At 41.1% G+C, this 24,852-nt stretch overlaps 2 protein-coding genes across 3 annotated transcripts; both read right to left on the reverse strand.

Annotated features, from left to right (window-relative positions):
• Window positions 1-1,733: 1,733 nt before the first annotated feature.
• On the reverse strand, window positions 1,734-6,805 carry zgc:66479 (uncharacterized protein LOC327541 homolog). Of its 2 annotated transcripts, none has more exons than XM_053425397.1 (5): window positions 6,266-6,805; window positions 3,910-4,331; window positions 3,459-3,597; window positions 2,346-2,694; window positions 1,734-2,259 (listed from the first exon to the last, which is right to left on the reverse strand). In XM_053425397.1, coding segments are annotated over exons 1-5 (1,191 nt in total). In that variant the 5' UTR covers window positions 6,545-6,805; the 3' UTR covers window positions 1,734-2,257. The 2 variants fall into 2 exon arrangements, with proteins under 2 accessions (XP_053281372.1, XP_053281371.1); XM_053425396.1 differs by having other exon boundaries at window positions 3,910-4,334.
• Window positions 6,806-9,269: 2,464 nt separating this feature from the next.
• On the reverse strand, window positions 9,270-23,686 carry LOC128441906 (immunoglobulin-like and fibronectin type III domain-containing protein 1). Its single transcript, XM_053424026.1, has 25 exons — window positions 23,644-23,686; window positions 22,791-22,850; window positions 21,724-21,846; window positions 21,420-21,559; window positions 21,154-21,253; window positions 20,972-21,014; window positions 20,670-20,841; window positions 20,169-20,373; window positions 19,732-20,004; window positions 19,175-19,630; window positions 18,513-18,602; window positions 17,542-17,664; window positions 17,127-17,231; window positions 16,348-16,472; window positions 15,347-15,488; window positions 14,874-15,167; window positions 13,999-14,295; window positions 11,406-11,585; window positions 11,170-11,298; window positions 10,744-11,052; window positions 10,521-10,606; window positions 10,232-10,424; window positions 9,849-10,145; window positions 9,371-9,697; window positions 9,270-9,274 (listed from the first exon to the last, which is right to left on the reverse strand). The coding sequence occupies exons 1-25, from the start codon at window positions 23,684-23,686 to the stop codon at window positions 9,270-9,272; spliced, it is 4,317 nt and encodes a 1,438-aa protein (XP_053280001.1).
• Window positions 23,687-24,852: the final 1,166 nt, after the last annotated feature.

Genomic DNA, 24,852 nt, shown 5'->3' on the forward strand with positions numbered 1-24,852 from the left:
TAAAGGTAAAATTAGGTATTATGCATTATAATGGTCATATTTACATCATAAAGTAGAACATTACTGCATTTTACTACTGTAGCTGGTTGAAGATGGCTTATATTTAATTCTGTTGGCTCATCTATAACAATAGATCATGTTTTTGTTTTAGTTTTTTCATCTAAAGTCTTACTATGCAAAGAAACTATACTATTAATCATATAAGGTAGTGGAATCCAAACTACAGTATTTCATTTCATGATGCACTAATTGCAATACTTCAAACTGCACAAGCAACTTCTCACCTCACCTGACTGTTCAATGTTATTTCATCACAACCAGAAGGATGTATAATGATAAATCTTTACAACAGCACAGAATCAACAAGACAAAAACTGAAAGAACCAGTGTTTATTTCCAAAACATGACAATAAGAGAAGTATCATACTGACAATAACAGATGCCTCAGCAAAACTGTACATTCCATTAATGTGAATATTAGTTTTAGTTAAAAAATAAAATAAATCCTACAGTGATGTTCAAAAGTTTTCCAGTGGTAGAGAGAACTGTTTAATCCCTTATCAGAAACATATTCCACATTTATGTGAAAGTACAAACATTTTCCCTGTGTTCAAAGAGGTCACTTGGTAAATGTATAACACTTTATGTGAGGTTAATATTTGATATGTCTATTTCCTCGAGTCACAGCTTGTATTCCTGCAGTTAGTTTTTTTTTTCAAATTTGATGATTTCACATTCTTCCAGTTGTCTTCCAAACATCTCACAGAAACAGTCCTGCAGAGTGGTCATATGTTTAGCTTCTGTTTCACACATGAGACGAGTGCAGACGAGAAGTCCAGCAGCTGCTCTCTCAGACTTCAGACTCTCATTACTCAGAAACTGAAGCCACGAGGTCTGACAGAGAAGGAACAGTCGTCCTGTTTGGTTGATGTGTAGCTGAGCCTGTTTACACCCCCACACTGTTCACATGTTTTCCACAGGTTTGATGAACTGTTGCACTATAGCCTCTCACGTAGCTCTGCAATTACAGACGTGAACAGTTAAACCTGGATTTATCCGAACTCAAAATTTTGATTCTCCTGGTGTTCAACATTTTGAAACTTATGTCAAAGACGACCACTTGCATCATTAGATGCAACTTGTCAGCCATCTTCTGACTGGACATGTTAACTAAGGTATGGTCAGTTTAGGTCTAATTGTTTTTGGGCTCGTTTTAGTAAAAATGACATTATTATATCTAGAGAACAGTTTGTCCCTGAGGTGCTTTACAAAGCTCTTCTAGTTACAAACACGCGTTCCTTTTTCCATAGGTAATACATAGAATACCTGTGGTTATATATTAAAAAACCAACGACACTAAAAGGTCTGAACCTACTATAAAATGCATTTTCTTATAAATAAAAGCCGTAGGACAATGTTGATTAAACCAGTTTTGGGAGGTTCAAGCTTTTAGACCTGTCTCTAACTTACAAACCTGCAGGCCTGTTCTGTGTGACTGGAACTGGAACCGATTTAAAAAAGTGCACAAAAAAAAGGCCAAACTATTTTTAAGAAATCCTTCGATTTTCAGTGCTGAACTACAGATATGTACTTTATGAAGTAAAAAAAAAAAAAACTATCATCTACAGTTAGTATATACTTTAAACACATTCAAGACTTGTTCTTCTGTATCTTTTCTGCTTTTTTTACTTGCTCTTAAGTTTTCCTGTGTAAAACACCTGGGATTCGATAACTTTGTTCTGCATTTATCTTTAATAAAAAACATTTCAGGCAGTGACAACAAGACACATTATTTCATGTCACAGAGACAGGCTTTTCTTATGGCTTCAAGTGCACTGACAAACACTTCTTGTTGTGTCATTGGTTTGCAGTTTTCCAGTTTAGTACAGACCTAACCCTGACAAAAAAAAAAGTGCAAGTTGTGAAGAGTGGAAAAATGCTCTATATAGAAAGACAGTCGCGTTGTATGAATTAAGGCTTCGGAGATCGTTATTGGCAGTAAGTAAAAAAATCCTGAATTAGTCGTTTTTCAAACATAAACAGCCATGTTGTATTTCATGTTCACGTTTCAGCTCCAGCACAGTGAAGGAACTCTTCTGGTTTTTCGTCTGCCTCTCAAAGAGCAACCACACAGTGAAGACTGCAACTAAACACCAGCAATCTATAAAGCCTGCCTAGAGTATTCATCTTATTGTCGACAGTGTCTTTAGACTGAGAAAGTTCCCGATCCTCCTTGGTTGAGTTTGTCCAGAAAAACCTCTGTAAAACATGAAAACAGAACATGTCAAGAGATGTAAGAGTTTGGGATTCATCATTTGCAAAAAAATCCATTATTTATCACTTACATTCATCCTGCGCTAAAGTATCATTTTCTAAAGGCTCCTCTTCTTCATCTGCCTCCTCCTGTAGAGGTGCCTCCTTCACTGCCCCCTCTTCCGGATTACTGTCCTCCTTCTCCTCCTCCTCCAGAGCTTTCTCTCCTTCCGATATTTCCTGGCTCTCCTCTTCCGCTTGTGTCGTCTCTACTTCCTCCTTCTCCAACTCCTCCTCCTTCACCTCCTCAACCACATCCACCACCTCCTCTGCAGGAGCGACAGGGACCTCCTGCTCGACAGGTGCTTCCTCTGTAGCAGCTTCTTCTTCTTCGATGACCTCCTCCACAGGCTCTGCAGCGGTTTGCGCCTCAAGCGCCAGCTACAGCAAGGAAACCAATACAAATGCATTAGATCAAACACTTTACTGGTCTGGCTGTGTAGGTGTCTAAAGGAGGTGCAGACACACACAACACTGATCCATTCTATATGAATGCATGTGTTGAATCATCAGAGAATCCACGCCAGGCAATTAATTCCAAGTTAATGACATGGAAATCTAATTTTTGTTCCCTCTTGGCAGAAAGCGAACAGGAATAGTAAAGAGACCACACGTGCTGACCGTGTGTGTGTGTGTGTGAATGCATGTGTGTGTGTTAAGGCATCTGCAATATACCACACACGTAATGAATCAAAATAGCCTCTAACCGTCTATTTTGAGCACTTCTTTTATAGCTACTCAGTCTTTTAAATATGTGAACTATTTTGGCAGGAATTTTTGTTTCTGTTTCCAAACCTCTGAATCGTCACATATATTCTAAGCATTCAGTATGAATGGCAATTTGAGCCAGATGGATAAAGAATGGACCAATCAGAGCAAATAAATGTCCTCTGCTACCTTGATCTATTAATAGAAAGTAGGGACAGAAATACAAACACGGTTGTGTGAGAGGTTTTAAAATCACATGCAGGGATACTAATTCTTATTTTGACAGCAATCGATGTGAGAAAAATCAAACAAATGCTTCCTAACTGCTCCTGGCAACTGCAGCTTGAAAACCATGCTGGTATGACGGATGCATATGGTTTTCGGAAAAGAAAGTTTACCAGGCTAATTCTTTCTGCTTTTATATTGATATAGCGTGCCTGAATGTTCTCCAGCTGAGCCCTGAGTTCAGAGTGCACACTCTGGGCCGCTGAGTTCTGTTCCTGCAGACTCTCGTGCACCGCACTGAGCTGCTCCTCCACACTGGCCTGCTGGGACAGCTCATTCTCCAGCAACTCTCTGAAACACAGAAAACATGCACGGTCACAGACTGTGTGGACAGATGATACGTTTGATATTAATTATAAGAGTTAACTGATGTGCAACAATGGTGTTTACACAAGCTTCAGAGGGATGAAAAATTATGCAATCCATTCAACTCCAAAATCAGCAATACACTAATCAATGTTGACACAGATCAGTTCTGACCGTGAGGCCTCCCAACACTGGGACAGAGACACAGACAGAGGCGGTCAACAGGGATTTCACAAAGTCAACATAAAGTCAAGGGTCAGAGGAGGCGAGATATTTTCTCTGCTGTTTTTCTTTTACCTGACAGTCTCCACCTCCAGCGTGCTGGCCTTCAGCTGAGCCTGCTGGGCGTCCACTTCCAAATTCAGTTTGAGCATCTCGGCGGCCTGTTCGATGAGGGCCGTGCCGAGTGCGGTGAGCTGCGCTTCCTTCTCCTCCAGCATGGACTCTGCGGCTCCCAGGCTCCCAGTTAAGACCTCCACCGTCTGGGACAGCCCTGTCACCGTGGTCTGCAGCTGCTCCAGTTGCTCCAGAGAAACTGTGGCTTGCTGCATCTCGGCCAGGCTGGTTTTCATCTCGGTGTGGAGGGACAGCACCTGAGCCGGGAGCTCCATGGTCTTCAGCTGCTCAGCCGTAGCCAGGGCCATGCCCACCTGTTTCTGGGCCAGTGCAAAAGACTCCTCCAGTGCAATCAGACGGTTCTCCACACTCTCCGAAATGTGCTGCTGAAAAGGAAGAAACACAGGAGGGATGTTGAGTCAAACAGATCCTAAACAAGGAAAATGCTACATTACATCATTACAAACTATAAAAATGTATTATAAATCTTAGAAAATCATATCGAAATTGTGTTTCACAAGTTCTGAGATGCAAAGGGTGGTTTTATGTTCAGGTTTTTATGGACTGTATGGAAATTAACTCACATTTTATATTGCTCCCACCACATCCAAGTACATAAGTGCATAAAATAAACTGAGTACTGTCCAAACCAAGCCCTAAGTCTACTTGTGTATGCACGGGCAAAAGCAGCAAAGAATTTTATAATTTTAGTGGAGTTAGTCTAAATTCTCGTTGCATCACAAAACATCTGCTGTCAATAAATCTAATGCTCCGAGGGAGAAGATGTTTGGACCCAAAACCTGAACCCTGACAACCAATCAGGATGAGCCTAGCATGGGCAGCTCGGTAAAACCTGGCAAACTGGGATCAAAATAGAACAAACGTCATATGAAACAAACTATAACAAATACTGCAGTTCAGTCAGGCAACTCACATTCGAACATTACAGCAGATTTAGTGTTTGGCGTCTAGGCTTAATCACTCCCCCATATGATGACACAGGAATGATGGGAGTGATGAGCAAATACTTGTAACCCCCCCCCCCCCCCTTGTAGCCTACAGGTGGATGCTGGGGTGAAGGAGGGGCTGAAGCAACTGGTGGCAATACTACAGCAGCAGTGCGAGCAAGAGGGGTTTATGGGAAATGTCTCTCTGGTGATAAGGTGGTCTATTTAACCAATGTGTAATATAGATGGTTGTGGAGAGTGAGGTATGTCACATGATGCATGTCACATGATGCATGTCACATGATTGGCGCAGCGCAGTTCGAGTTGCCTTCCAGAACTAGCTCGCCGGCGTCCCCACATTTGTTGCAGAGAATAAAAAAAGATGCATGAGGACAAATATGATTTTTTCCCCAACTCACGCTCATCAGGAACTAAACTCAAGTGACTCATGGCTGAATTGCAAAAACTTCGCAACTGCACTGGCAAATGTGTGCGTCACCAAATCCAAAATCCATTAACTTCTCATACTGGAAATATTTCCCAAACAAGACTGAGCTGGTGGGGTTGCTTTCATGCTCTGCCAGGCTGCTTCGCCTGCAACAAAGGTGGAGTTGCATAAGAGAAGGAAAAGCAAAGAAGGAGTGTATTTGTTTTAGTTAAAAAATCATATTCTGTTTAGCAATGCCTGAAGCAACTAATAATTTCATAACATCGCCTCAGACAGCACAGACCTCAGATTGTAGTCACTTAACAGGTGGGTTCACTGTAAAAACTAGAAATTTAATTTAAAGAAAAAATGCATGTGTGCCTGCACCAGTATGTGAAATACAAATGAACCAAATCACCCCTGATCTGATCTGATGTTCTGCACCACAACCTCTGAACTGGTGTTCAGTGTAAAACCACAGGCTAAATTTAGCCATGGCACACTGTGCTCTTGTCTATTATTATTTCACATGTTCTCTACTGGTAAAACACACGTTCCTTATTAGATCTAACCTATTTGAGCAGGTGATACGGTCAGTGCAGTTGTAGGTCGGGTATAATCCCCACTACACGCGTGAGCAGCTGTGTGAGTGTTAGAAATAGAGTTTTGTGTTCACTCCACTGAGGCTCTTGGCATTTAGAAATCTGATAGAGGCCTGCGCTTCTTAACTTTCCATGCTGGAAAGTAGCGACATGCAACTGCTGGCATGTCCTGGGGCCTGCTCCTTCTCTGGGGGGGTGCAAAGCATAACTTTAATAAGGTTCATGTTGTCTTTGTATCAGGGTGAAGCAGAGGAGGACGAGGAGGAGGTGGAGGGGGGCGTGTGGTGCTGCTCCAGCTCAGCTGATCTTATTCTGATCAGCTGCTGGTTTCGGGTCCTTACCTTATCACTGGACTGTCGCATTTCTTCATGGGAGGACTGGAGCCTCACTATCTTCATCTGCATGGCCGTGATGTTGTCTGTCAGGTGGGTTAAAGTTTGGTGCTGCTGGAGACACAGCCACGCGCCGGCGGCACCGACGGCCACGATCATCAGGAATAAAACCAGCAGCCCCGCGTAATTGCTGCCCCCGGCGCGCGCCTCGGTCTCGACCACTTCATTCTTGATTAAGACATCTTCGTTTTTGAGGTTGTTCTTCGGTTTGCGATGCTTGGCCGTCATTTCCACCCCCAGAGGACACCGTGTTCCAGCCGGACGGAGAGGTGCTGTTCAAGGAGAGCGCAGGGTCGGAGACAAAGGGATCGTGCGGAGAGGAAAAAGCGCACGATTAACGCAATGAACCCCGCTTCGCTGCTATGAAGAAAACAAATCTGCCTCGCGTGAATTCGGCCCGATAGAGAAAGCGACTTCTTGATGGTGAGCAGCAGCCGGAGAGAGGAGGAGAGAGGGAGGCGTGCGCAGTGGGCAGCGTGCTTAGTGGGCTGGGGAGGAGCAGGAGGAGCAGCAGGAGCAGGGGGCCGGGCCCGCGCGGGGAGTGGCTGAGCCTCCACCACCATGTGCGCTGCTGTCATCTAATGAGAACACTACACGTTTGTCCGCCGTGCGCTATTTTTACTGAGGCCTTGCACCGACTACATGTTCTACTACACATACACACAGACACACACACGTATATGACTCCGCTGCGAGGGAAGCTAAAGGCTGTGGAGGAAAGAACCAGTTTGTGTATTTTTAGTGTGGGTCTGAAAAACTGTAATTCAGTGGCTTAGGGGAAGACGTGAGAAAGAGCACTACTCCTCAAAGGTCACCTTCAGCTTCAGATGTCAAACTGACTCTATACAATCAATACATGTCTTTCTTTCTTTCTTTCTTTCTTATAAAAGACCACGAGCCACCAATAATGTTAACACCTGGGATTTACCGTGAGGGTTAAAATGTTTACAGTGGCAAAAACCTTTTGAAAGAACAGCAATTATGACAGTTTAAGCTTTCTGTCTTTCTCTCGGTCTGTCTGTCTCTCTTTGGTTCCTTCTTATAAAAGACCACGTGCCACCCTTAACCCTATGTTGGACCATAACAGCAAATATGACAGTTTAAGCTTTATGTCTTTCTTTCAATAGACCTCGAGCCATCATTGATGTTACAGCGACACCTGGGAATTTCCTTGTATATAGGTTAAAATAGAGAGAGAGAGAGAGAGAGAGAGAGAAAACTAAGTATAAAACATCAAGACGATGACAACAAAAGGATAGAATTCATTAAATGCAAGATGATAGAAATAGGTCTTGAGTTGTTTCTTAAAACTACCAACAGAAGTATTTTTACAGTGGCAGAAAAACAATTCAACATAACAGCAATTGTGACAATTTTCTTTCTCTTTTTTTCTATCTATCTTTCGCCAGATTGTATTGACTGTATGAATGACGTCTCCTTCACCTCCCTTTTTCTTGCATGTTGTTTTGTTCAGAACATCCTCCTAAAGGTAAAATCCCATCAGCGTTTTGCTCTGTAATGTACTGGGTCACAGAGTAATGATGTGATGTAAGAGTTACAGTGTGGGAAATAGGTCTTTACAGGCTGTGAGAAAGCATTGCTGCATTTTGTGAACATGGTGATAAAATGTGTTAAACCAATCCACCTCAGTCTTAAACTGGACAAAATTGAACTCTGGACTGTGTTAGGATTTCAATATTTTAGCTATAGTCTGTGTCTAACTCAACTCTAAATGAATAAAGATAGAAGTAGTTTGAGCCAGATAAGGCCTTCACGCAAATGATTAATAATAACCCTTTCCTTCCAAGTGTTTAATCTTGAAAATTAGAATGTGTCTGCGTCACAATGCTGTTTCATTGTTTTGGTTAAATTGTTTTGAATGTCTGTACAAACAGAACATTGTTTTGATATAGCAAGAACACAATAATCTTTTCTCCAATTCTCAACACCGTTGGCCCACATGCCATCAGCTGTGTCAAGGCTGGTCAAGAGATGAACATTTTGAGACTTGTCACTTCCTTATTCCAAAGCCAAGAAGGAGGGGCTACGCCTGCCCACTTTCGAGGAGGAAGAACCAAGATCTACTGTTATAAAATAGACAGGCGCCGGCTGTTTGATGCGTTCTGATGGGTCTCGTGTTCTGATGCGACTTGTTGGATGCCCATTGCTTTGCTGATTGTTACCTTTCATTGCTTTCTAAATAAATACTTGATTGAACAAACCGAGTTCGGCTCATCTTCTCATATTTAGGATAAACCAACACGCTTAACAACTGTGAGGATGAATAAATATACTGAAAACGGTATAAATTGTCTTTAGGTCTTACATTTTTTTTTTACAGTTTTCTTTGTATGTTACATTTTCAAAAACAGAGGTAGAATAAAGAAAACAATAAGAAATAAAGAAATAAAATATATAGTTCAAATGTAAGAACTATGTATTGAACCTGGGGAATCTACCTTAATATTCTGCTTTAATTTCAAACATATCCTGATGAAAATTGCTTTTATAGGGACATTTTTTTTTACAATACTTTCAATTGTCATTTGTCAAAATGTCTCACCAGTGGATTATGTGCTGGTAGATATAGTGTGAATTGTCTGGATGATGTGTTCAACAAAACTCATGAACAAACGGACCCTTTGGAATAATGTACCTACTCACAGTGTCATCACTGTTATGTATCTGCTTATATGAAATCACAACAATCACCACGTTCTGCAGTGATCGTCTGACTTTCATCATCAAACACACTGAACCATGCAGGAGAGCAATGTTTCATTTGTGAAATAATTTTATTTGTACTTCAGAAACACTCAAATACCTCATTTTGTTTCTTATTATAGTCAGTGAAGTAAATGCAAGCACCACAGCTACTTCAATTCAAGTATTTAATATGAGAAAAATGAACTTTAACATAAATCGTGCTCAGACTGAGACGTCCTTAGCTTCTTCACTCTGTAAGGAAAAGAGAAAAGTGATTTAGCATCACGTTGTGTGCTTTTCTTTCTCATCTATTCTTTATATCAAAGTATAGTTGTGTTGCAGCCTCACCCCTGACACTGAGGACGGTGGCGCTTTCAGCCCGGCCCAGGTCGTTCTCCGCGGTGATGGTGTACTCGCCCACGTCTTTGGGGCCCACGCGGAGGATCAACATGGAGCACACCCCGCACGTGTTGGAGATGTAATAGTTGGTGTTTGTGTTCAGACTGATGTGGTTTCGATACCACGTGATTCGAGGGTTGGGGTCTCCCTTCACCGCGCAGCTCATGTAGCACTCGTAGCCTTTGGGCGCCGTGTGAAGCTTCAAGGGGACAAGGAAAGTCGGAGCACATCGCAGGTCACAGTCCTTCATGGTCGGTACGTTCACCACAAACTTTTCTATAAGAGAGTAGTCATGTGATATTAGGTCTTATCTCACAGTTGGATATTTTCCCTTTTTAATACTTCCACACCAAGGCAATTTCCTTTATGTGCAAATATACATGGCAATAAAAAGAATTCTGATTCTGATTCTGATATCCAAACTCACGTTTCTTCTTCTCCATCCCCCAGGTCGGTGACTCCGAATGTGCCGATATGCCAATGTCATTTTTGGCATAGACGCGGAAGTGATATTCCCTCCCGTGCATGATATTGCAGACTGTGATCTTGTTATTGAAGAGTCTGTCGGCGACTGTGGTCCACGTGCGTTTGGTGGAGTCCAGTTCGGACACCGTGTAGTGGAGGCGGTCATCGCGCTTCTCATCAGGAGACGGTTCCCACATCACCGTCACTGTGTCGGGTACGTTCTCCTCCAGCTCCACCAGACCAGGAGGCTTCGGATCATCTGGAAATACAATCGTTTTTTACTGGCTGCAGGTCCTCCAGTAAATATTATTCAAAATGGATGTAGCTAGATCTTTTAAATCTAACCTGTGACTCGGACTTCTGTACTGAATGTCTCTTGTCCTACGAAATTTTTCACCAGGATGGAGTAGATGCCAGAATCCGAGCGCTCAGAGGACGGGATCAGCAGCTGGGACGAGCCGTCAGAGTTGCTTATCGTCGCTCGCTTTGCCACCGGCACGTGGTCCTTTAGCCACATGATAGCTGGCCGTGGGGAGGCCTGGAAGAGAGTGCATTGGTAATGTCTTAGTTTATAGAATGCTTAAAGTCCCCCCCCCCCCCCACCTGTTTCATGGGTTGAACATGTGAATCTCACCTCAAAGTGAACTGTGATCCTGACCGAGTTTCCTGCCCTCACTACCACAAAACTCTTCATCCTGTGGTCGGTGAACTTTGGCCTCACTGAAATGAAGAAAAACAATGAATAATGGATTTGGACAATATTTAACTTCAGGAGCTTTCGAAAGTGTCAAGACAGAGTGGACTTTCTTCAAAATGTAAAAAACAACATATTCAGTTTCCAAGAAGAGTTTTTGTACCTGGCGAGGGCATAGCAAGCACATAGTTGGCCAGCTCCTCAGGTTCACTCTCTCCTCCATCATTAGTCGCTATCACCCTCACCCAGTACATGTCCATGGACTTGAGGCCTTTCACGCTGAAGGAAGTGGTGATGATCGGGATGCTGACACAGCGGGACCATTCGATACAGTCGGCCTGTCGAATTTCTACAAAATACCCTTTGGCCTCATCCTGTATCCCCGGTTTATCCTCAGGTTTAGTCCAAATCAGCACCATGTGGGTGTAAGACGTTTCTGTCACCTTCAGGCCTGTTACTTTACCAGGAGGCTCTGGGATACACGTGAAATTAAAAAAGTCATGTCAAATGTCATGCAGTGAATGGTTTATGCATACATATACTTTCTTTAATGTGGTATTTGTGGTTTATTCTAGTATGCAACACTTACCTTTGGGATCCCGAGCAAAAACAAACTCAGAGGGGTTGCTAAATTCACCAGGTCCTGAGAGGTTTATGGCAGTTACTCTGAATTCATATTCCAAACCTGCCACGACATCCTTCACGGTATATCTCTTCTCTGCGAGTACATTTAAAGAAAGAGCAACAACCAAACCTCATTGTCACAGACTGAACCACTGGCAGCAGGAATAAGGGTGAAATAAACAAAAAAACAAAGAAGCCAACCTTTTATCAGCCCATCCACGGCGTTGACCACAGTCCAGAGATTACTGCCCTTTTTGCGTTTCTCCAGAATATAACCCAGGATACGTGAACCTCCTGTGTTGATCGGTATGTTCCAGCAGAGGTTGATGCAGTCGTCGAAGGCGCTGACCACCTTCGGGGGCGCTGGAGGACCGGGAAAAGCTGAAGAGTGGAGAGAAATAGGTCATTCCAGAGGTTGAAGTTGAAATCTGACAGAATGAACTTTTCTTTTAAACTCTCATCAGGTCACAAGCAGGGACGTGTTATGGTTAATCAACTGTTATTGACCATATCGTCTCCTCCCTGTCATGATAACCTCTTAGTTGAGTCTATTCTATCACCTTTACTTCTAATACTTACCCTACAGGCTCATTTATTTACCCTATTTACTGTATTTATTGTTTTCATGTATTGTAGTCCATGTTAAGGTAATTTCCCCAATGTATGAATTGTCACATATCCTTCTTCCCCCTGTTAATCACATGAAAAGCTCTGCTTTCTATAACCAAAGATACATTTCTACACAAGTGGACAATAAATATTTATATTCTGCTCTATTCTAAACAGACAAATTGTCTACATTACTGTTAATTAATTCAAAAGAATGACAGGGTTGGTATTTACTCATTCATCGTATATGCAAAATGCATTGGAGAGGACACACAGTACAGACCAGGCTAATGTCTAATGCTGCACAGCAGGGGGCAGCATCGACACTGAATCAGCTGATGATTAAGTAGGTCTGTTTTTTAAACAACAGATCTTTTGTGTGTTTTCATAAATACTATCCAACCATCCCTCCTCTCATCCATCCATCAATTTTGTCATTGAAACGTCCCTCCTCTCATCCAACCGTCCCTCCTCTCATCCATCCTCTCATCCCTCCTCTCCCCTCCTCCATCCATCCATCCTCTATCCAGGTTCAAGGGGCGGGGCTGGAGTCAATCCCAGGAGCCATTGCGCGAGAAGCAGGTTACGCCCCCTGGGCAGGTGGAGAGCGCCTTGGAGCAGCACACCTGTGTCACGTGCACTGATTCAGTTACAGGTCCTCATCCTGGTTCAAACTGGGTTTGAGATTCTCAGAGTTATTTGGATATATGTGGATATAACATGTCTCCAGAGCAGAGGTGAGTCCTTCAGAGGAGTAACAGGCTGGTTTAAGGCTAATGCTAAAAGCCCCAAATATATAAACCTTATTCTCTTTTAAGTACCATTAGTTTTAAGTTTTCACCGCTCAAATGTATCTCCAGTTTAATAGCATTTGGTTTAATGTTAGGCTAAAAAAACATGCGCAAACTAGTGTTTGTTAGCAATGTATGCAGGCTAACGTTAGATATTAGCATGTTGATATATGACAGCATAGCAGAACATGCTACCAGACGACCAATGCTAACGTAGACTAGCAAACTGGGTTGTATTGGGACTGTTTAGATAAATTATTGATTTAAATATTGACCAGTTATTGACAACAAATTTTTGTAAATATTGACAAACTAATAACTAATTACTAACCTTAAACCAGTAGGTTGAATCAGTAGGCTAGTGCAGCAGAGTCCATCAACTGAATAGTTTATCATTGGTCCTAATTGATCCTTTCTGACACATGGCTGCCTCATGCTGTAAAGATACTATTTAAAAATTAAAAAAACAGATTTTAGAGGAAAACCTGAATCTATGGAGGTGAGGCCCAAACCTCTGGTTGTAAATCTGCAGACATTTGGACAGTGAAGGGGAACAGACTGGTTGTGAGGCTTCTTCTACATTTCCAACAGCTTGTGTAGAGAAAACTGGATCACGACTTGGAGAGGACTTATTTCCGGCTTTCACTTGTTTCTGTGGAGTGGCACAGGCTACAGAGACTGAAGGTCCCGATGGAAAACTAACACAACACACCGACTCCTCCGAGAAAGACAGTTACACGGACCTCTTATTCAAGACGACCTCAAACAGTAAGTTCAACCTGTTCTCATTTGTCTTATGCTGGTTTTGTTGTCGGCCGCTCGCTGTGCCGTACTGGACCTGTGTTATTGTGCAGTGTTGATTTAAGCTTATGCCTTTTCTTCTGGCTTTTTATTAGTTGGCTGTCGGGGCATGAAAAGGTGTGATTTGTTTCTCTCACTGATTTATTAGAATTTCTTTTAGATGTGGAACAGGGCACTTCTTTAAATTGTCTCTCAGGTAGCATTAGGTTTTGGTCCTCCCAGGGACAGTGGTTGCCATCTTTGTGGGATGTGAAGTGGAACTTCTATTGTCTGACTTTTTTGGCACATTCAATGGCAATCAGAGTTTTGTATTGCTGGTGAGAAAGCCGTTTCATTCATCGTCATATTTTATTGTTTGAAAGTCGAGCTGCATTTGGCCTTTGTTGACCTCGTATAATTGCACATCCCATAATTTTCACCAGTGGTTTGCACTGACTCACAGCAAGATTGTCCTGTTTGTGAAGGGACTAACGTGGGTCCTGCCTAAGTTTTGCACAGATTCAAGCTTCTGTCACATTAAAAGCAACATGTATATTTACCCCAAATCAACCTGTCGGTGAAAGCTCAGATGATGTGACACCAGTTTTGCTCACCCAGCGTGCCGGCCTGCATGTCATCGGTTTCCATCACTTCACTTGTTCCCTCCGCAGTCACTGCTCGGACACGGTAACAGTATCTCCGGCCATGTTCCACTTCTGTATCACGGAAGCTGGGCACACCTGGGATCTCGCCTCTTTTCTTCCAGGTGTTTCGACCCACTTGCTGACGCTCGATTGTGTAGTTGATCACTGGTGAGCCGCCGTCGTCCTTAGGAGGCCGCCACCTGAATTCAATACATGTCGGCGAGTTCTCCATCACCTCGGCAGGACCCAGAGGTGACGTGGGTTTGTCTGAAACGTCAAGACATTTTAACATTTGACAAAGCTTTATCTTCCAGTATGTGAGAACACAAATAGCACATTTTCACAAGGGAACCATTGTTTCCAGTGAAAGATAATTATAGTCAAATTTGACATGTGTGTTGCTGCCAGCAATGACAGGTGTAGTTAGATCATAATTGCTTTTGTCAAGCTCTGACTTGTGTTTCCTAAAAACAATCTTTAACATGTCACATTCTCGCTGTCTTCGATTCTGCTTAAAGTAGAACAAGAGGCCATCTCTTGATTGATGGTTGGAGGGCAGCAGTTTGGAAAGAAGCACATGATGTGTCCAGGTTGTAACAGTTCTGTTGATGAGCTCTGAAGCGTTGTACCACACTAATGTTTGCTGTTCTTGTGCTTTTACAACATCAAAGTACGTATGACGATGCGGCTTACTGCAAAAATCATTTAATTCCAAAGATACTACTTTATGCAGGGTTAGATTAGATGCATCATTACCTAATTGATTAGGTATTTGTCTTACGTTTATAGTCATATTTTGTACATGTGTATAGCTTATTCAATCAGCTCATCCTTCCTTATCTCACCAAGCACAATTAGCTGTGAAAGGGCCTCAGTGAAGCCGTGTTCATTCTTGAGCTTGATCTTGATGTCTCCCGTTTCCTTCCTCTGGCACCTGCTGAGGAGCAAGCGGCTGTGACTGGCAAACCTCTCTATCTTTGTGTTGCTGTCATCGTGGAGCTCATCTCCCTCCCTGTACCACTGAATCTTGATGGGCTCGTGGCCAAGGAAATGCAGTTTGAAGATGGCGTTGTGCCCCACTTTGACGATAACAGGCTCAGTGAAGGCACTGAGCTCCTCAGGGCGAAACCGTGGAGGATCTAAAACCAAAAGGGGGGCACAGGGTCGTTTAGTGTTGAGATTGTATCAAGCAGTTATCTGATTTCAAACTAATAACTTATAACCTATGGCTAAAAATATAACACAGAATCTTCCCTTTTTTACTTCTGCTGCGTGTTAGCAAATATCGTTAGTGTGTTATCATGATGAATTCTCAAACCTTTGACGTTGATCATCGCCTCTGTTTTACGACCATCTGCTTCAAAGCGATATTTCCCAGAGTGCTCCTCCACGCACCTGATTATCATTAATTTATGGATCGCACCATCTTTTGTGATAATGAAATTGTCGTCTGGGGATATCTGATAGGAAAGCGGGCAGATGACAGATGAAAAGAAGAAACAATTGCGAGTTAATTAGTCACTCAGATCAGAAACGGTGAACGCTCCAGAGGACTTCATGTCCAGCTGTGGTGTGTCCCACCCAGTGACTAAACATCTGCCAGATATTTGAAGTAAATCACAGATGACGACATAGTGTATGAATCCTGTGGTGATTCACTTACAGTGGCAGCAGATTCTCTCTCAAGAAAATATTACATATTCTCTTTTTCTTTTAAATATATTTAGGGTTTTTAGCTTTTTAAAGAGAGGTGAACAGCAAATATGAGGAGGAGCAGGGAAACTAGGTTTAGGACCTATAATACTGCCAGCCACTGGGGGGCGTAAAGGTGCTTTTGCTTCATGCCTCTTGTCCATCTTTACACACTACAGTCTGTCCCATTTTACATCAGTTCATTTGATTGGTGTCTGTCAATCAGACTAGTGTGGGCTAAGCAACCAGATCAACTGAAGAATGTGATTTGACCATAAATTAAAAGGCTAAACTACCGTTGAATCCATCTGCTGATTGTGAACTGATGAGGTGATCATCTGATATTTATCTACAATCATCCTTGTAATGTTGTTGTACAAAACACAAGAGAATGCAGGATGACGATGGGCTTACCTGTATGATCTAATGCTGACTGTACACATCTTGGTTTGTTTGTAAAGTATCAGCGTGTGAACAAAACTGCACTAGATCTAAAGATAGTGAACATATTGCTTTTTTTGTTTGTCTTGATCATATGAATGGAAGCAGCTTTAGCTCCCGAGGCCATAGTTTCCTGGTGAACGCCAACCCAGTGAGAAAATGATGAGTTTTACCTGCAGGACTAACCTTTTTTCCGTCTCTGAACCAGGCTCCGTCACAGTCTCCACTGCTGAGCTTACATGTTAATTCAGCAGTCTCACTGATGATGGCACTGACATCAGACAATCCACAGATGAACTGGACCCCTGGATCTATCGTAAACAGTAGTGTAAACTGTTAGGCAATATATTTATAAACCCTCATACAAGGTGGTTTTCTATTTATGTTGATACCTTTCCTTGGAGTTTAGAGATTAAAGAGTTAAACATTTTTTTTTTTTTACCCAGATTTATTCTCATTCATTTTGCATGGGAAAGAAATTACCCTAACCTGATATTCAGCAAATTTGTAAAAGTACTCCCCACCCTTTCCAGTCATAATAAGTAGGTGTGGGAACCTTTGGTAACGTATTTACTTTCTAATGGTTTGTGTCGGAATTCGTTCCATCATCTCAATTCAATTTTTTTTTTAGCTCTATATTTTACTCCAGCAGATTGTGCACTAAACCCCTGAGTGGCTCCAGTCGTGTGGAACAGCCTGTCTGCTGCTGTTAGTAACTATTATCGATGAGCGCAGGACTTTTGAAGTGAAGCAGACGATGCAGTGAGTTATTTTTTTGGCCCTTACAGAGTTGTTTTAAGTGCTATAGCATGTGTTTCAGCTGCTGTCATTCTATAGTGTTGACACCCCCGACAGTAACATGTAGAAACATGACCTATAAATATGCAGTTAAGGTCACTATGTTAATGCATGTATACAGATTGCAGTAATCAGAGGTCAGACATGGATATCTACAACTTACTCACCAATCACCACGTCTTCTATCAGTGGACCTTGTCTTTTACGCCTTTTAGGTTTGACAGCACCAGTGTCATCGTCCATCTCCTCACAGTCACTGAGTTCTTTTTCACCTTAATATTCAAATCATAGCTTTACACATATACATTTTTTTTTTTTAATTTAGCTTAAAAATTAACAGACGCCGTATCAGTGGTCATAAAGTTGTTTGTGCAATTATTGTAAAATCAAATTGCTTAACCATAACATAATACATCGTACTGGAAAACATACAGAAAACTATTTCTGCCAATACGCAAAAATAACATTGTTAGGACTGACGACGTTTGTGTACCACAGATAAAAGATCCAGAAGATCCAGGTTATTTTCTGACTAACCAGAAGTTGCCTCCATGCACTTATGCAACACTTCCAATCTCTTACCATTGCCTGCGTTGGCTTGCTGTTGGCTTTTCTTTGCCCGACGTGGATTCTTGACTTCACCAGTCGGGTCCTCGTTGTCTTCACTGTCACTTTCTTCATAGTCACTCGCTTGTTCATTTGGATCTGAGACACAGCGTTTGGGTTGTTCACATTTCACTTAACACCTTGGAGTTTCAGTGTCTCCACTATTTCATTGTTGTTTTATATATTGTATTAAAAATTCTTCACATCTTCAAAAAACAACAACAGCAGCACAGCAACAAAGACTAAAAGACATCCTGATTAGTTCTCCTCCAACCTAAGACAAACTCTTTTTCAAATTTTATAAATTTATTCATTATTCCAACATATCAGCCTTTCCTTACCAATCTGCTGATTATTTTATTTATTTATTTTTCATCATTTAAAACTAAGTTACACTAATGAAAGAGAAAATGGTGTCATTAGTGGTGTTCCAGATGCTCACTCTGCTTATTGCACTTGATTTCAGGAACCAGCAAATATAATTGTTATTGCTGTTGTTTATTTCTGTTATTTTCTTGGCTTGAGTCAAAGCCTGTTGTTTTAATGAAACAATAGGAAAAACAATCAGATGTGATTTTCATTTTACAATACAAGGAAGTTGAAAAATCACTTTTTCAACTTTTTATCAGTTTTAGAGTATATCTTAGATGACTAATCTTTGGTCAGTTGTATTCCTGTATCTCCTCCATGCAGAAGATGCAGTATAATCCCTGTTGTGTCTCACCAGATGTTTGATGTTCCCAATGGACCTTCTTTGTTCTCTTTGATCGTCTGCTAGACTTCACTATGTTCCCATCGGAATCTCTCACTTCACTTATACCTGTGGCAAATATTTGAATCTGGGTTACGTCTGTGCTTCTGCAGTTGAGCTCAACACACACACACTACATTCGATCAAAAGAATAAATAAAAGCAATATATTTTCTACATGTTTCCAGATACTCTACCTTCAATGTCTGGACCGTGCTTTAAGCTTGAATCATCGTTGGATTCACTGAAGTCCTCGCTGTCCTCAGAATATTCTTCTTCATCTGCATCTGTGGTCAGTTATAATAAAATAGTTCAGCTGGGAATTCCCAATGATATCAATCCACTAATTAGCTATACCTCTTATTCATTGAGGGCTGCTGGAGGTAATCCCAGTTCACATTGAGCGAGAAGCGGGGTGCACCTTGGACAGGTCACCGCAAGGCCAACATACAAAGATTAATGACCATTCATGCTCGCATTAACATTTATGAGCAATTAAGAGTCTCCAAATGACATGTCTATGGACTGTGGGAGGAACATGGACCCAGAGAAAACCTACGCAGGCACGGGGAGAACATGCAACTCCCACATCCTTCTTTCTGCGAGCTGCCGGTTCTCAATGATATCCGAAGCTGAAATGTATTGTATTATTTATGGTGGCTGGGAATCCCCTGTACTATACTGAAATATGAATCAGTTGAGTCATGTTGAATCGTTCTGCCCAGTCTTCTGCTTTTGAAATAATTAACATAGCATGTTTTGAACACACACACACACACACCCAAGTTATTAACCTGCACCGATTACTCACTGAAGTGCTGATGGAGGAAATGCATTGTTGGGCATAGATCGACTTTACCTGTTACCTTGTCAAAATCCACTCCATCAGATTTCTGGTTCTCGGGGGCATCTACCATCCCTCCTGTTTTTGTTACACACCCGGGAACATTCGGTTTTGATGCTTTGCCATCTCTTCTTGGGTTTTTCTTCTTTGGCTTCCCTTTGCTCCCTTTGCTTCCTGTTTGCTCAGACAGGACGGTGGCTTTTGCTGCGTCAACCTTGTCCTCTCCTGCTCCTGCGTTTTTACCCAGACCAGTGATTGCATTTATTTCAGGGTCTCTTCCACCATCGGTTGATCTGCTTTCTCCTTTGGTTTGTCCTTCGTCGTACTTTGCTTTGACAGCTGCTAAAATCTTCTCCATCTCCTCCTGGTTTTTTATTTGTTGCTCTCTGGCCACTTTCTCAAGGTCGATCTGTGCTCCACGCGCCACGGCTGTTTTACGAGGTCTCTTGTTACCGGCAGGTGTGTGGTCACCTTCAGCTGGAACATGCATGACAACATAACTCACAATTATTTGTGAAAATCATTAACTGCACACATATTGATTATTGCAGCACTGTTCTGTAAAGTGTTACCTTCCACGACCAGCCAGGCGTTGCAGGATGTGATGCCAGCCACAGCTGAATAGATGCCTTTGTCCAGCAGCATGCAGTCCTTGATTAACAGCCTGTGGATCAGTTTATGGTCTGACACCGTTATGCTATATTTTTCTCCATCCTCCAGAGTGCTGCCCTTTCCCATCCATGTAATACTTGGTAGTGGGTGTGTCAGGAGACACTCAAAGAGGGCATCCTCTCTTTCTTGGGCTGTAATCTCCTGCATTTTGACAACGAAGTCCACATTCGAAACTGGGGAAAAGGGAAATAGTTTTGTAGTGTAAGCATCACCCTGGTCCAGAATAATCGTAATCTAAAGAAGTAACCAGACAAGTCAGAGATTGGACACTTGGTGGACCATTTCATTATTCTTTTTTAAAAACCTTTCAATGCCACGTTTTCCCCCTTGAACCTACGTTTAAACTCTGTAAGCAGGAGCTTGATTTCTTCAGAATCCTCCTGATTCAGGGCCGTTTCGAGGAGGTTGAGCTTTTCAACATCCAGCTGGGTCAGCCCTGGGTTCTCCTGTAACAGGCTCTTTAAACTGAAATCTTTTTTCCTCGCAACACCGTTTAGATTGTGCTTCTCTGTTGCGTTTTCATCAGACGGAATGCCACCATCCTGCTAGACAAACAGAAGGGTTACAGACAATTAACCAGGCTTGCGGTTAAATTTATTTAAGCAAATTATGTAATGACCTGAAATCAGGGGTAAAAGTTGTTACTAAATCGACTTATGAATATTCAAAATGCAATTTCAGTTTCTTTTTAAATGATCACCTATATTGATCACATTGTTGTTACAACGCACAGTATGACTGTTCCGGTGATCTGTGCCATATCGTCAGAGAAAAGACAAGTTCATGATGGAATAGTTGGTAAGAGTGTATATCGATGATTTAGCTTGAGTTTTCATACCTTGCACTTATTTTGCATCCTCTCCCTCTTCTTCTCCTCTACTTTCTTTAGAACCATATACAAGTCTGTGACACCGAACTCACTACAGATGCGCTCATAGTCTCTTATGTCAGCACTCAGCATTGCATCCCAGAATTTATCCTCAGTTTCTCCATCCACTTGCTCTGCTTTACTAGAGATAATGATCAAAACATATTAGCTCATAAAGCTCTTAATGTTTACGGCCAAACAAAGACCAATAATAAATTATATACAGTATATGTAAAGGTGGGTTTTTATATCGTAATATCTGTTCTTCTTACCTTTTCCTTAACAACTTTCTGAAATCTGATGGATCTGTTGACACTGAAAATGGCAACAGATTTGTGAACGTTTTTCAGTTATACCTTAGATTAGACTCTGGACGATCTATACATTGGTCAGAGTTAGTTGCAATGATAACATTGGATTTACCATTTAAATGCATTGCTTTAGCAACTCTTACCATCAGTTACAGTTAATGTAGCCGTGCAGACGGCTTTGCCAAACTCGTTCACAGCACAGCATTTGTATATATCAGTGTCGTCAGCAGACACTTTGTGAACCTGGAGAAATGAAAAAAGAATGCAGTAAACAGATGTTTGAATTTTACACAACAAAATACAACATATGTACTAATATACGTGGATGTTTTACTTTGCTGTTAAAAACTAAAAGTAAGAGCAGCATTCACAGGATATTTACTGCATTTGAAATGATTTATTCACTTACCTCTAATATATACTCCCCAGTTGATTTTTCATATTTAGTTAGATATTTGTCCTTGTCAGAAATATTTCCTTTAGCTCTTCTCCATGACACCTCTGGTTTCGGGTCCCCGATCACCACGGCCTTAAAAACTGCTAATTTCCCTGTGATGTGTGTGGAAATATTGTTTATTTTCACAATTTCTAACTGTAAATAGAGTCTATAAAATGTAACTTCATCATTTCAATTAATTTGTTCACGTGCCAAGCTTATAGCCTTTCATAAATATGTAATTTGTATTGTTCTGTTGTAACAACATGAAACTCACCTTCCTTGATGGCCACAGGATCTGGTTTACTCTGGAAATCTGGGGTGCTCTTTCCCTCAGGCAGGCTCACCTCATACTGTGTGATCAACACGCCAGGAGTCTTGGATCTCTTGCGGATGAGGGCTAAAGCCAGCAATGATATAAAATTATGTATAGAAATATTATAGTATATTACAAACAAATCATTATATAACTTAAACCCTATAAAGCAATTCAGCACGGCAGGATTTTAAATTTTTTAGATGAAGTGTGGATTACTGCCTCTCTAGAATTCAACTTTTCTTTTTGCGCCCATGCAACAGATTTCACAAATATCAAACATTCTCGGTGATGTTTCATGTGTTGACAGAAACATTTGTTTTTTGACTGATACACGATTGGTAAGTGCTGAACACAAATAAAAGATGCAACCCTCGATTTTAGGGTAAAATGTAAGGTTTGATCAAAAAATAAAGCACACACATGCATGCCTCTGTCATTGTTAAATATATTCCACTCAGAAATATATAAATGGAGAAAATCAATAAATCTTCACATTGTAGAAGCTTGAAATATGACATGACAATATGCCAGCCTATTAATGAAATAATCGTTTCACCTTTCTACTTATTCAAAAGTGGTAAGATCAGTGCAATAAAGCCGCTCTGAGATCCCCGGCATATACCTGCTTTGCTGTCGGGCATTTTGCTATCAGGCTTATGACGCACAGGGATGGAGGATCAAAGACAAATCAATGAATAAAAACATTAATCCGGGGAAGAGCGACTATTATTACGAGAAATGGGAGAAGCGTCACGCTTTCAGACATGTGACTGAGGGCGACTGATGTGATAGAGATATGATGGAGAAGGTAGCAAACAGATAATTCAGGTTATCAACACAAAGACAGGCCACAGGTCACAAGCAAACACGGTATTCAATAATCCTTAATGTATTATTCAATACTTATTCCATGGGTCACAATAATGGATACAGCTCAGCTTTGTGTTGATAGAGTGCAGTCATGCATGGAGACCTCAAAGGTTTTATATTTGTATAATAGAAAATAAAAGGCTCTTTCAAATCACCTGACTTGTTGCCAGACACCTCATTAAAATGTTGAATATATCGATGAACGAGGGAGAAATCTGGGTGAAGAGAAATTGCACAAGATCAGTAAGAAGCACAAGGTCAATACTCATTTATAATCATATGTATGTTTATATGCAATAAAAGCAATTAATTAGTTGACTCATTGAAAATTGCAGATTATGTCCTGCAGGCATTTCCTTATATTGATGGAAGAAAATTTCTCGTTTTCATGTGGAAAGGAAAAACTAATGAAGGTCTGAATAAACCTATAAGCACAGAGAGGGTCAGAGTAAAGGGCAGCAGACAGGAAGTCTTAATCCAGAGAGGATTTCTTGTCATCCTGAATCTATTACCGAATTACTTTTAGTCAACAAGTGCCTGTCATCTGTGTCTAATGTGAACTTGCATAACTCATGGATTTGTATGTTTCAGAGAGATACTGTACATCATGTTGTTGGGGTAACTCTCCATTAACGTATACCTCTGTAATATTGACTGCTGGTTTATAATGTTTCCTAAAAAAAATTAAATCACGTTTTTTGTGTTCTTAGTTGGGGAAAACAGGGTTAATACATTCTGTTACAGCAGTTGGTCTAATGTTTTTCCATCAGGCACTCTGAATGTAAAGAAGATTGTTTGTCTGTTTTAATTGATCAGTATCCAAATTTTAATAAAACCTTGTGAATGCAGAAAAGTATTGCAAAAATGTCATATCTAATCTAGTTATAATCTCTGCCCAACACCAGTCAGTTTTCAGTATCTGGACCCCCTTGTTGATAACATCTGTACAGATTGAATTGAAATGAGCAGAAGACATGGAATGGGGAATCAGGGATTGCTGTACTGTACTTTGTCTCACACCGGGACCGGAGCCCTTCCCCCTTTTCCACATTTTGGCGAGTTAACTGTCCCAAAGTGTGACCTGTGAAAAGAAAGTGAACCATTAGTACAATAATAAAACCAGACACCCGCGTTTATTAACTGAATCAAGTAATGTATCAACACTCTGCATGGCTTGAATTGGGTTTGCCAAAAACGTACAGGTCCTATTTTCCAAATCATTGAAAAATAGTATGACAATACAGTATAAGGTAATTGTCAGTGTAATATATTGTTCCTGTTTTAAATTAAGTAAACTAAAACAATCTACAAAATGCTTTTTTCTAGTTTGGTTTTATATTTCATTGCTTATCAGCCAAATAAAGCCTCATTCAGAAAACTACTTTAGATACCTTAGATAAGATATACAATATACCACTCGAATATATATTTACATTATTTAACTTTATGATTGAGTCATAAGTTCAGATGTAAAATATGTGTGAGATACAAACATTTTCATGCCACCACTTTCCTCAAGTTCAAAGAAAATTGAAAAAAGTTTGTTCTCTGAAGTGGATATTGGAAGCCTTTCATTTTACTGTTGCATACCAAGTTTTGTGCAGCTGCAAAACAAAGATTATGCACTTATTGCCATTCTCCGGATGGATCCCCGGCTTACAGACTTCAAGACCATGGTCACTCAGAGGTCAAGTCGTACTGAGTGCAAGATAAACACAGATGATGCGCAGCTCCAGAGCTAAAGTTAGCTGCGATCCTCTAATAACCTCATCACTGTCTGACCGCAGACTATTGCTGCTCGTAAATCTCCATTGTCAGAGGTCAGGTGCTCAGTGTTTGATGTAGTCAATTCACCAATCTACTGTATATGCACAGCAGTGATAGACAACATGATAATTTGACAAAATGAGGGACAGTGGAATTTTATCTCGCTCCATTTTTCAAGTAATACTGTTTAAATTTGTACAATATTAAGCATGTATTTGATCATAGATTGAGAATCAAAGGTAAATATAGGATAGAAAACTGAAAGAAAGTCTTAGTCTTTCACACACCATCATTCCACAGTACACAACAAATGAAGAGTGAACTTTGATCAAGTTTCTCGGAGTCCTCTCGAGCGTACCATGTTAAATCCCCAGTGTTTCTCCTTCCATCTTTTCACTAACTCAAATCCACCTGGAAATCATAAAGAAAGTGAGGTCTGACCCACAGTCA

The sequence above is a fragment of the Pleuronectes platessa genome, chromosome 6, assembly GCF_947347685.1.
Source record: "Pleuronectes platessa chromosome 6, fPlePla1.1, whole genome shotgun sequence".
Classification (NCBI taxonomy): Eukaryota; Metazoa; Chordata; class Actinopteri; order Pleuronectiformes; family Pleuronectidae; genus Pleuronectes; species Pleuronectes platessa.

Excerpts from the sequence above, each read along its gene's own strand:
- zgc:66479 (XM_053425396.1), bottom strand. The coding sequence starts at position 6,544 with ATGACGGCCAAGCATCGCAAACCGAAGAACAACCTCAAAAACGAAGAT. Across the intron at positions 4,335-6,265 it reads TGCGACAGTCCAGTGATAAG|CAGCACATTTCGGAGAGTGT; the intron begins GTAAGGACCCGA and ends CTTCCTTTTCAG. Across the intron at positions 2,695-3,458 it reads CTCAGCTGGAGAACATTCAG|CTGGCGCTTGAGGCGCAAAC; the intron begins GCACGCTATATC and ends TCCTTGCTGTAG.
- LOC128441906 (XM_053424026.1), bottom strand. The coding sequence starts at position 23,686 with ATGTGGAAAAGGGGGAAGGGCTCCGGTCCCGGTGTGAGACAAA. Across the intron at positions 15,489-16,347 it reads GGTTCAGAGACGGAAAAAAG|ATATCCCCAGACGACAATTT; the intron begins GTTAGTCCTGCA and ends CTTTCCTATCAG. Across the intron at positions 11,586-13,998 it reads CATGCAGGCCGGCACGCTGG|CTTTTCCCGGTCCTCCAGCG; the intron begins GTGAGCAAAACT and ends TCCACTCTTCAG.